We start from the raw sequence: 11,800 nt of genomic DNA, 5'->3' as shown, positions 1-11,800 counted from the left end.
AACCTCCTGCTCCCATTTCAGCTGCAGTAAAGAGAAGTGACTCACTGGCCAAGAGCCAGGGCCGGGCTGCAAGGATGCAAAATGCTGTACGATCCCCTTCGGGATACCGCAGCGATGGGAATTGATGGTGCCAGGATCAACAGAGAAACTTTTATAGCTGTAGGTGCTAAAGTTTGAGGCTTTGAACCTACACACGCTTAGGTCTTTGTTTAGCGTTTGGCGTTGGTTTACCCTGCGGAATTACAAGTGGCTGCCGGGCCCGGGGGCGAGCACGGAAAGCAAAAAGCGTGGAGCAGGAGCACGAGGAGGGAGCGCGGCCCCGCGGCACCCCGTGTCCTGCCCGGGTCGCTGCTGCCGGGGGGCAGCGGGGTCCCCGTGCCCTGAGCCGGGAGCTGCAGCTCCGGGGGGCACGGGCCGGGGGGGGCTCTCGGGGCTTCCTCGGCAGCCAGCGGGGCGAGCCCAGCAGGGGGCTCCCGGAGCGCACGGGTCGGGGGCGCGGAGTGCGGCTGGGGAGGGAGGGAGGGAGGGAGAAATAGAGGGATGGAGGGAGGGGTGAAGGGATGGAGGGGTGGTGGGAGGGATGGAGGGAGGGACGGGACGGGTTTCGGAATCCAGGAAAGGGGCAGAGCGACCCCAGCCGGGGGCTGTGCGAAGCCAGCCGGGGGAGGTCCGAAAGGGCCGGGCTGGGGGCTGGGGGGTGCCTCCGCCTCCCTCCCCCCCCCCCCTCAGGCTTTGCCCCGGTAGCCGCGCAGATCCGGGGGGCGCTGCCCCAGGGGTGCGAGGAGGAGCCGGGCTGCCCCCTCCAGGTGCTCATTAGCGGCGGTCCGGCCCCCTCATTAATTAACCGTGGTCAAAGCCGCTAATTAGCTGCGGCCGGAGCTGGGGCGGGGAGCGCTGGCGGCTATGGGGGGCACCGGCACGGGATTGGGATCGGAATCCCGATTGGGATCGGGGTTGCGGGATGGGGCAGCGGCGGGGCACGGCCGTGCTGCTCGTCCTGCTCGTCGCCCTGGGTAAGGCTGCGACCCCCGGCGGGTGGTGGGCGCTGCCCCGGCTGGGGTTTGGGTGCCGGAGCCGGAGAGGCGCTGCCCGGGCTGGGTGTGGGGGCTCTGGGCAGGGGCAATGTTCCGTGCTGGTCTGTGGGGTGTGCAGGGGGGGGATGCTGGTGGGGGTCCCCTGCCTCTTGTCTGTGTCCTTGTGGCTTTTATCTGGGGGTTCCTCATTGGCTGTGCCCCCCTGTTCCTGTCCTCAGCTTGAGCAGGGCAGGCAGGGAGGGAGGTACCCAGGCTGCCCCCCACATCACCTCTCTGACCACCCCCCCGCGCGGGAGGGGAAAACAACAAACAAACAAACAAACAAAAAAAAACAGGCACAGCTGGAAAACTAGCGATGGGTGCATGGTTTGCGTGCGTCCTGCTCAGAAAGGGGAGCTTGCCCTGCCCTGGTGGCCCAGGGCTGCCTGGGTTGCCCCAGGAAGGAGGTGGGCACTGTCCCCAAAGGTCTCTGAGCTCACTCCGACCCCTCGGTGGCTGGCAGGGCACCGGGTGCTGGGCACCGCGTGCACAGATGTCTACCAAGGCTTCTCGGACTGCGTCCTGAAACTGGGGGAGAACATGGCCACATACGAGGAGGAGGAGAGCATCGAGCCCCAGGGGCTGCACCGGGTCTGTGGGTGAGTACGGCCCCATGCCAGGACCCCCTGCATGTCCCACCCTGTGGGTACCATCTCTGGGGGGGTGGGATTGGGCCCCAGATCCTCACGGGCTCCCCACCAGCGCTGAGAGGACAGGGGCTGGGTGATTGGGGGTGCACATCCAGCAGCCCTCCATGCTGCTGTGTACCTTCCTCTGACCCCAAACACAGGGAGAGCTCCCTGCATCCATCCACCTCCGGGCGTAGCCTGCATCCTCAGCCCTTAAAAATAGCTCCAGCCCCCAGGACTTGCACCGTGACCCCCTGCAGGTGTGGGGCTGGCAGGACTCGACCTGGATCCCCAAGCATTGGGATGGAGGCACCAGGAGCTGGCTGCGGGAGGCAGGCTGCCTTCAGCTAGGTGTTGCAGCCCCGGGCAGGCTCACTGCCTCCCTCCCTTCCCAACCCCTCATCTTTCAGGCTGGAATTGCCACCTGCCCCTGGTATTTTGTGTGACTGCAGTGCTGGGAGGATGTTAACTATAGGAGACCCAGAATAGTAATGAAAGAGGTAAAAGAATCGAGAACTAACTACCCTCAGTGCTTTCATTTCTAATTATTCACTCTGGGGATGCGTTCCCCCGACAGAAACCCCGCTGATGGGGAGCTGGCTGTGTCCTGCTCCTTCTTGCCTCCTCCTCCACCAGACAGCCTAGCTTAGGGTGAAATGCCTCCCTGGACGCGGTGGGAGGCAGGGCTGAAATGGGAACTGCTTTTCCTAGGCTGTGATGTGTGTGGCTCCTCGGTACCAGAAAACAGCCGTGTGTGTGGCTCAGCGTGTGCCTGGGGGGCTGCCGGAGGTGTGACTGCTGTGTGCTGAAACTCATGGCTCCTGCTCAGATGAAGTGTAAGAGGAAGTTTTCAACAGGCTCTGGGGCACTGAATAGGAAAGAACAGGACCTGGGAAGGGGGGCTCGGGATGGGACCTTCCTGGCCAGGCTGAGTGCTTGTGCTGGTCCTGGTGGGCAGGTGGCAGTGCATGGCAAGCTGGGCTTGCTGTGGCTGGAGGAAAAAGATGATGTCCCATTTTTCTGCCAGGAAATATTTCTGAGTTACAGCCTTTAACCCCTACCCTCCTCAGCTGCCATCTGCCTGTCTGTGGAAGGCCCTGTGCTCCCCTCCCTGGGAGCGTGGGTCAGGGATGGAGATGGGGATGAGAGGCGGCGTGGTGTCGGCACCTCGGCTCTGTGTGCGCAGTGCTCCCCTGCCCGACTGCAGCCTGAACAGATGGAGGCTGTGAAGGGTGAAGGACCAGGGACTGCGATCCCCGCTGAAAGCAGAAGCAGGCTGCAGCTGCTTCCCCCAGCCATGTTTTGCCCAAATATTTAAGCCAGGCTAAACCCTCTCCCGGCAGAGCTGCCTGCTGCCAGCCTGGGGCAGTGGCAGCAGCTCAGGAGCGAAGGCGAGGGGTTGCCTGGGTTGACGCCGGGCTCTCATTATCTCAGGGTATTTATTCTGCCACAGTGACTCTGTTTAATGAACTCGATCACAGCTGGCGTTTTGACGTAAGCCTGGTAAGAAAACTAAATAAAGGAAGTGCTCCTGCCTGCCTGGACAAAGGTGTCATCTCCAGCTCGGGGCGCTGACACCGAAGCAAGCTGCCCCATCCCGTGCAGGGTCTGTTCAGCTCCCGTCCGTCCCGAGGGACCCCGCGGTGAGCTGGTGGCCCGGGGGGGGCAGATCAATTGCTCTCCTCATTGGAAGGAGTCACGGGGGAAGGTTAGCAGCAAGCAGGCTCAGAGCCTTGTCTGTCCCTTGGCAAAACCCTTGTTTAGGAGGGGGACCGCGACTTCAAACCACGCTGGGCAATCTGTGCCAGGTTGGCAGCGCTGGGGTCTTGACTGCAGGTCGCTGGGGGGCTGCAGTCGCCCTCGCTAACAAACCTGATTCGGGAGGAGTTGTCAGGCTTGCCTCTCCGGAGGAGAGGAGGGTCCGTGGCATTTGGGGACTTCCAGACTCCGGCTGGTTTGTGTTGTGGGTTTGTCTCCAAAGCAGGGACCTTGCCTGCAAATCCAGCTGCGCTGGGACGCAGCCGTGCTGCTTGCACGCTGCAGCCGCACAGGCTGTTGGCCCCCTCCCCAACACATCACTGCAAGCACAGCCCTTGGGTAGTCAGGGACTGAGCCTAATGCTCCACGAGCCCCAAACACTCAGCAGCCACCCCCCAAAAAAAAAACAAACAAAACCCAGGCAGGGGGAGCCTCTCCTGGTCCGTCCCGGAGCAGGGCAGGGAGACGTGGCTCAGCCTGGTGCCTGCTGTCCTTGCCTGTGGGCAGCTGCAGGGCAGGGAACTCATTCAAAACAGCTCAAAATCAGCTTCTCTGACCCCCCTGGATTCTATATCAAAGGTAAGAAGGAGATCTTGGAAAGGAGAAATCCAGACCTCTCAGGGCTGGAAGCAGCAAGGTTGGTCCTGCAGGCTGCTGGCCAGCAGAGCAGCACCCGCTGCACCTTTTCTAGACCCGCGCCTATTTTGTGTTTCTGGAGCTCCTCAGAAGTCTATTGCCACAGAATGGCTTCTATTTGTGCAGGATAATACTGAGATAAATAGAGGTGTCTAATGAGAACACAATTCCCCAGCCTCTGCTGATGTTATTTATAAATCCGCGAGAGGCTGCAGGAGCCGTTGTTCTCCCCTCTGTGCCTGTTTTTGCCCCGAATCAGCCTGAAGAAAGCCATAAATGAAGTGTGCTGGGCCTTTGACCCCAGTTTCAGATGTTCGGGGTGCTCAGTGCTGAAAGGAAACAAGATGATGAAAAATAATGGATTTTACTGACTTGCGGGAGGGGTTGGGGGGAAACAACAAATTTCAGTGATGTTTGGAATTTTAACTGAGATGCCCTGAGAGACTGCGGAGAGGATGGGTGACGGTGTGGGGAAGGAGGAAGAGCAGTGAAGGGCTGTAGGGCCAGGCTCCTTGCGTGGCTCCTGTTGAGCTGTTTCAGCCCACAGCTGGACAATCTGTCCAAAAATCTGAGGCTGCAGCCGCTTGCAGGGCTGGCACGGGGCGGCGAGGCTCTGCCTGGCTCCTTGGCCTCACCACACAGAGGGACTGACGGTGCGATGTCTGCGGGCTGCAGGTACTGGGACGAATTTCACATCTGTGCCCTGACGGTGCTCTGGGAGTGCCAGAAGGAAGCAGCGGCTGTCTGGGAGATGCTGAGGAGGGAGTCCCGAAAGGTCAAGTTTCGAGGCAGTTTGTTTGACCTCTGCAGCCCCAGCACGGCCCAGAGCACTGCCGGGACCCAGGTTCCCAAAGTTTCTGTCCTCGGCATCCCCCTCATCATCGCTTGGCTGAACTCAGGACCCGCAGCTCTGTAAGTACCACAACAGAGGTGGGGGCAGCGCGTCGTGGCACCTTTCTGATCATCTTCTTCTCCAGACCCTTGAGGATTGCAGTGTGTGGTGCTCAGTGAACACGGCGCTGTCCTGTGAGATGTGGAAGAGCTCGGCAGCATCTTGTGGGCTTTGTTGTTCCTCTGTAATCTGGGATAATGCTTGTCCCCTCTCGCCTCAAGGCGCGGGCATGGCTCTGGCTGCCTGCAGAATTTGTGGACTGTACACGTGGGATGGAGGACTTGGGGAAAAATGGGAAATTGGTTGTGAACACTGACACTCTTTGGTTGTGAACACTGAACTCTTTTGCACTCTTGGTTATTGGAGGGAAACCTGTTTGTGTAGCTGCCTGTTTCCACCAGATCGGCTCCTCAGATTTTTGACTTAGGCACTGAAAATTAGATGGGAATTTTCATGCTGGTATTTGTGAGGTGCTGGGGATGGTGTTTGTCCTGCCAAAAGCATAGAGGTACTGGCCATCTCTCTTAGAAGACACTTTGAAAACCCCCTGAAGAATAATCACAAGTGCATGACTTCTTCACTAGCACACATCTGGACTCCTGAGTAACTGTGTTATGTGTAAATCCCTTTTCTAAGGAAACGGAAAGGCAAAAATACTTGTGAGAAGGGGTGCCAAGCTACCTTTTAAAAAACAATTATTTGTGGCAACTCTTTTGCTTTACAGCTTTTCCCAGTGGTATCTGTCAGCAGCTCTGTGAGTACCTGTGTGTAATTCCAGAGAATTAAATTATGTTGTAGAGGCTGAAGCTGTTTGTCCTGCGTCTTGTTTGAAAGCAGTCTCTTCTAGCTTCCTTTGCAACTTCAGTACAAGCATAAAAAGTATTTTCAATAGAGGGGTGCTTACGTGTGACTCCTGGGTGTGCTATAAAGGCTCAGATACTGGGCAGTACGAGGCAGCTGTGCTTTAAGGATGCTGATGAAGCTCTGTGCCCTGCCTTACTGTGCATGGCCATGAGAGCTGGAGGCACAGCATGGGCCTGTTACCTGCTCCTGTGAAGGTCTGGGGCCAGCCCCTCGCTAAGAGCACCGTGAGCCTTGCTGGGTCTTCCTGCTGCTCCAGTGTGCTCCCCATATGGTGCTGCTGCTGAATAGGGAAAGAGCTGGTTTCATCATGCTCTAAATTAGGGCTCAACAGCTGGATGTGGCTGTGAACTACATGTTCTGATTAAGGGACCCAGCTGTCTTTCATCAGACCTGAATTGTCCATGTTTAACAGGATGTTTCAGTCTGACTCCCCTCAGTACTTCACTTTGGCTGTTTGCACTGACTGGCCGCTTATCAAGGCACTGGTGGTGTTTTTGGTAAGGGAGCAGTGGCTCAGGGCTCTTCAGTGACAGATCACATTCCTCTCCTGGCACTCCTGTGCTCTCCTACCTGCTCTATCACCTATCCTTCAGCTCCAGGAGGGAAGGAATGGATGGAGGCACATTCCAAGCAGTAAGTTGGTGAGGACCAGCTGGTGTTTGGACAGCACTTCAGTGCAAGGTTGAACAGGCTTTCTGCAGCCACCACTTCTGTACTCAGCATTGCTTGCACAAAGCCTGATGATATGTGGGGGAGAAAGGCTAAACCAGAGCACTGCAGAGCCTGGACTGAACCACTCGGCTTTTTTTTTCCTTTCTGTTCTGCTCCAGCAGTGTATGTTGCTTGATCCAGTCCCCTCTTCCCACATTACCTTTTTTTCCAGCCTGTTGGTTGCAGCAGGGGAAAGCTGAGGAGGTATTGCATGCAGCCAAGGGCGGAGTCTTTTGAATCCAGAAACTGCACCTGATTCATCTTTAGGGCAGGTGTTTAATGCCTTTAGGGAATACATAAGCCCCTCATAATCACCCTTCCTTAACTTCTCTTTGAATTTGGCATCTTCTCTTAAAATTTTGTACTTTTAAATGGCTTTGGAGGGGGAAAGATGTAGAAGTCACAGCAGAGATCTCCAAGAACCCAGAGACCTTTTTGCAAACCTTGGGTGCAGATAGCTAGTTGATACTACCACTGTCTCTAAGAAGAGCAGGTGTTGGGGAAAATCTTCCCTGAAAGCAAATCCAACTCCATTGCACACACACACAAAAATCATTAAGAAACCAAGACCATCTGCCACCATTCAGGTATGGAGCAGCAGAATTTTTTAAAGCCAAAGGTGCTGCAGAGACCTGACAATCCACACAAGTGATAATTAGGTTTCACAATATGGGAGTGATTAATTTCAGAGGTTTTCTCCTCAATTAGTATTTATTTTTTTGCAGAACTTCCCCTGTGACTAGGACAGCTATGGTTGATTTCCTTTACAAAATAAAAAGCACAGTACAGATTGATCCCTCAAAGGGAGCCTGCTTAAAGCAAGCACCTCTGATCCTGCAGCGTGCTTGCTGCTAGTGCAGTGCTGGATGTCCCACAGCCTTGGTGTTGTTGTCTTGTGTCCTTGCTGTACCCAATTGTCCCCCGATACAAAGCTGCACTGAAATTTCGGATCCCCCTGCAAGGAAGTCTGTGAAAAGCAGTCAAAGCTTATCTTATGCATACAGAAAGCACGGAGGTAAGTGTTCCTTGGCCCAAAGTCTTCATCCCTGTTCCTCCATGGGAACACAGCTAGCACCTCTTTAACCCAGTCTCAGAGCAACCCTGGGATCTGCTGTCTGTTCTCCTTTAAGAAATGGGACTAACGTGATTTTTCTCTCCTCTCCTCTATGTACGCTCACCTATATTCACTCACCCAGTCCTCTGTTCCACAGTTGCCTGGAAATCATCCCTAAGGAACACTGGGATTTGGTGTGGTATTCAGCCTTGAATTAAACCTGCAAACCTTCCCTGTGCAGGGCTGGGACGTTCCTTCTCAATACTAACAACAAAAAGCAGGAGAGGACAAAATGACCCTGAACGACTCTTAAAATACAAGTGATGAAAGCGAGCCGGTGTTCGGCAGCCCCAAGGCAGGGCATGCTCTGTGCCGTGTGCCGTGATCGTCCACGTGGGTCTCGTTTCTGAAGGAGATACTGGCACCTACTGGAAGACCAAGCACCAGTTTGTGTCTGGGCTGATCGTGACTGGAAGGAAGGCAAGTATCCTCATATGGGAGAAACCAATGGTTTAAGGAGGGATAAATGTCTTGCTGAGTTCACAGCACAGAGGGGAAGCAGTAGGAAATGCCCTCAGGGTGGCCCTCCAGAAAGGTTTGGTTCCTGCACAGAAAAACTTGTGCAAAGTTTTTCCTCTGAAAAACTGCTGCTATGCTCATGATGGGACTAAAACTGGGCTTAAAGGGGGTAGGTTAGCAATAGGTACTGGTGAAATCTCAGACTACAAGAAGCTTTTTGTCTAAACACATGCAGCCATCAATCCTTCCTTCTTTGCAGCAACCCCCCAAAATACTTCGTGTCAGAATTTCACCCTGCCTGGATCCATAATATGTGGATAGCAGAGCTCAAATGGAAGTAGTTTCTCACCAGTAATAAAAGTCAAAAGAGCAACTCCAAAGAGTTTATCAACCTCAAATCATTCGCTCAACTCTCAACAAACTAAATTAGCAAATAATTTACACAAACTGGCATTTACAAACATTGACATACAAAGGAAAGTTATTGCAGCAAGATGCTGCACAGGAGAAAAATCTTTCTTCAGGACTTGCTTTGCTGTCTTCTGGGATCTCACAAACAAAACACCCCTTAGCAGACAGCAGGATGCAGGTCTGCCCCTTAAGCTGTAAGGTTTTTGTTTGTGCTGGCCCACCAGGTGAGGTTTTTTGAAGCATCTCTAAATGATGATGCATCTGATCACTTGAGAACCAGGTAGCAGTTTCTTACTTGAATAAGTGGTACCTCCATCAAAAATCTAGCAGCAGAGCTAGTCTGAAGCCTGACAGGAAGACCCCGGTAACTGGGAAGGGTAGTGTGGCTCTAGAAACTCTTGCAGATTTCCCCAAAACAGCTCCAGCCTAGGACTAAGCAGGTGCAGGCCCTGGGCTGCGGACACACTTCCTGAAGTGCGCGTTATGCTGCCTGATTTCCCACGATACTTCTCTGTTGCCACAATACAGACACTCATGGTATTTCTTGAAATGCTCGGCATCCGAGTAACACACTCACAGCAACATAATACTTTTATTACAAAAGATTTCTTCAGCAAACTGCTGTCTGACATTTCTATGTATTAAACATGGAAACAGCAAACAAAACCCTCTAAGATTATAGGTTATTTAGGGTCTCAGCTGGTGATTCACATTAAGTACAATTATGTTCTTTTTCCCCCATCCATTCACTTCCTTGACTTCTTTCCAACCAAATCACAGGCAAATTACAACTGGGTAGCAGCAACTCCTGGCCCCACTGCCCACTGTGCCAGCTCCTGCAAGATGAGCTGACCACTGCGATACCCATACAGGGACCTCTCACATTTGCTTAATTCCAGGTGCTCCCCACGCATGAAGATTTGCTACTTGGTTTTCAACAGTCTCATGAATGAAGAGCTTAAGAGCACACTTGCCGTACAGTCATTAATGCTTTGTGTTAATAAAATAAACATCTGCTCCTCCCCGTTGTCTGATGATGACAGAGGAGATGCTCACACTCACGCAGTCACCAAGATCTTAAAAAAAAAAAAAGTCTAAACAGACCTGCTGTGCTTCTTCAGTGATGACTTTCAGGCATTAGATGTACTTGTGCTGGAAACAATGATGCAATGCAGCATGTTGTTGCCAGAGCAAGTTTATACGTTGGATTTGGGGGCAGAATTCAGGGGGATTTCTCTGAGTTCTATCCTCATGCAGAGGTACTCCCCAATTGCAGCCATGAGCGCTGTGCACACGATGTGCACCAGCCACCACGTCAGAGTTGAGGGAAAGTGCGAGTTATAAATCCAGCAGCCCAGAAGATGGAAGAAGTGAACTGTGACTGTGAAATCCAGGCACTGCTTTCCTCTCCGGATGAAGTACAGCAACCCCAGAGCACTGCAAAGTAAAGACAGAGATGAATGAACACACTGCACTGTGCCTGTGGAAAAGGGGATATGGCAAGATCTACTAGGAATTGTTGGTGCCAGTTATTTTAGGACTTCTTAACTGTTTTAAGGATAGGCTGTTCCTCACCTTGCTCACAGACACTGTAGCAACATTTAAATGGCTGACAGTATTTTAATTATACAATGGCAGGCAAATGAGTTTTTAGTTTAAAAATTCCTGCCTGGCTCTCTGCACTATCTCCCCCAGTAATCTCTGCCTAGTGGCAGGCACAAAGTACCATACAGTTTACAGATCAGTGTTTGCTGAGATTCATTAATTCTAATGTTCAGTAAAATCTCTCATGGGAGAGAATCTCAGTTTTGGGCTCGGAAACTGAGGCAGTAAAGAGAAATTACTTATCTGGGATCAGGATAAGTCACCTTCAGAGCCAGCAGTTCCCAGCTGACCTGAGGGACAGGGAATAACCTGACCTCAACAGACGTGCTCGACCGGGCACTGGGCTTCCAGGAGATGTGCGAGAGGCAGTGGTCACGCTGAATTCTCACACAGTTCAATGTTATGAAAGAGCAAGCACAAGACACGGGAACTGTTGGAATAACAGGAGTGCTACGTGTGCTCTAGCTATTTGCTGACTTACCAGGTGAGTGCATTGAGGACGAAAGCCATCATGGAGAGCCTCCCAGGTGGGGTTGAGAAGCCTAAAATCTGCACAGCATTATCAGTAAGAAACCACAGCACACACCACAGCCAGCCTCAGCCCTCAGCCCAGCCACACGGGCACTGCCCTGTGCCCACCACGCTCCGTAAGAGGCGCTGGGGCCGTTACAGCAGCCCCCCCCCAGCCCTGCCGGGGCCGCCTCCGCACAGAGCACGGCTCTGCCTCCCCCCGAGGCACTGCCAGCCGGGGGGGGACCCCAACGCTGGGGTACGACACAACACGGGGTGCACCGCACCCCAGCACTGGGGTACAGCACACCGTGCGGGGGGCTGCCCGCTCTGGGGGTACCCCGCAGGGACCTGATGCCGCCCAGAGCCCCGGCCGGCTCTGGATCCCCTCCGGGGGCTCCTACGAAGCACCCCCAGGCCCGGGACCCCCAGACGGAGCTCGGTTTCCCCAGGGGGGCAGCCCCTGGCGGCACCGGGCCCGTTTCCACGCCGGCCCTCCTCACCTCGTCGCTGAAGACCTGGTGCAGGGAGGGCCGGGTGCTGCCGAGGGCGCCGAGGAGGGCGAGCCAGAGGCCGAGCGAGCTGTAGTAGCCGGCCTGCAGCAGCACCATCTGCGCCACGATCAGCGCCGGGTCCCACACGTAGCTGCGGAACTGCGCCGCCATCTCACGGCGGATGGGGCCGCGGGGCGGCGGGGGGCAGCGCCCCGCAGCGGCCGGGAGGACCCGGCGATGGCGGCCCGGGGCACCTTGCAAGGCGGCTGCTCCGTGGGATTCTCCTTCAACCTTGTGGTGTCTCCTTTGCCGTGTGGGCCCTGGTCGAGGGGCTTTAAGGCATGGAAGGAGCGCTGCCCAGCAGCGTTCACTTCCATCTCTCTCCCACCGCCCGTGGGGTCCCAGCCCGCTGCCCGCCCGTCCCTACTTTAGCATTTGGCCCTAGAGCACCAGATGTGTGCTCTGGCAACACCTTTGTGTCCCAAAGCTGCTCCTGTGTAGGGCTCTGCTTGTTTTTTTGGGAGGGTTTCTACTGTTACACAGTGTTTTCTTTGTATGCCTCACACAAGGGGCAGGTGCCGGAGCCCCTCCTGCCCCGCTGCGCCCGCTCTCTGACCCGCTTCTGGCTGCTGAAGCTCATTTTT

General features: G+C 54.6%; 2 protein-coding genes across 2 annotated transcripts; one reads left to right on the top strand and one right to left on the bottom strand.

Annotated features, from left to right (window-relative positions):
- Positions 1-791: 791 nt before the first annotated feature.
- Positions 792-5,673, top strand: LOC118176522 (neuritin-like). The gene is made up of 4 exons (XM_035343540.1): positions 792-1,013; positions 1,537-1,672; positions 4,772-5,008; positions 5,083-5,673. The coding sequence occupies exons 1-4, from the start codon at positions 962-964 to the stop codon at positions 5,105-5,107; spliced, it is 450 nt and encodes a 149-aa protein (XP_035199431.1). The 5' UTR covers positions 792-961; the 3' UTR covers positions 5,108-5,673.
- Positions 5,674-9,106: 3,433 nt separating this feature from the next.
- SYS1 (SYS1 golgi trafficking protein) lies at positions 9,107-11,363 on the bottom strand. Its single transcript, XM_035343539.1, has 3 exons — positions 11,166-11,363; positions 10,634-10,701; positions 9,107-9,984 (listed from the first exon to the last, which is right to left on the bottom strand). The coding sequence occupies exons 1-3, from the start codon at positions 11,325-11,327 to the stop codon at positions 9,744-9,746; spliced, it is 471 nt and encodes a 156-aa protein (XP_035199430.1). The 5' UTR covers positions 11,328-11,363; the 3' UTR covers positions 9,107-9,743.
- Positions 11,364-11,800: the final 437 nt, after the last annotated feature.

This window comes from Oxyura jamaicensis, chromosome 20, assembly GCF_011077185.1.
Source record: "Oxyura jamaicensis isolate SHBP4307 breed ruddy duck chromosome 20, BPBGC_Ojam_1.0, whole genome shotgun sequence".
NCBI classification, from domain to species: domain Eukaryota; kingdom Metazoa; phylum Chordata; class Aves; order Anseriformes; family Anatidae; genus Oxyura; species Oxyura jamaicensis.
Note: the sequence above shows the minus strand (reverse complement) of the source record. Positions and strands in the feature narration are given on the sequence as shown.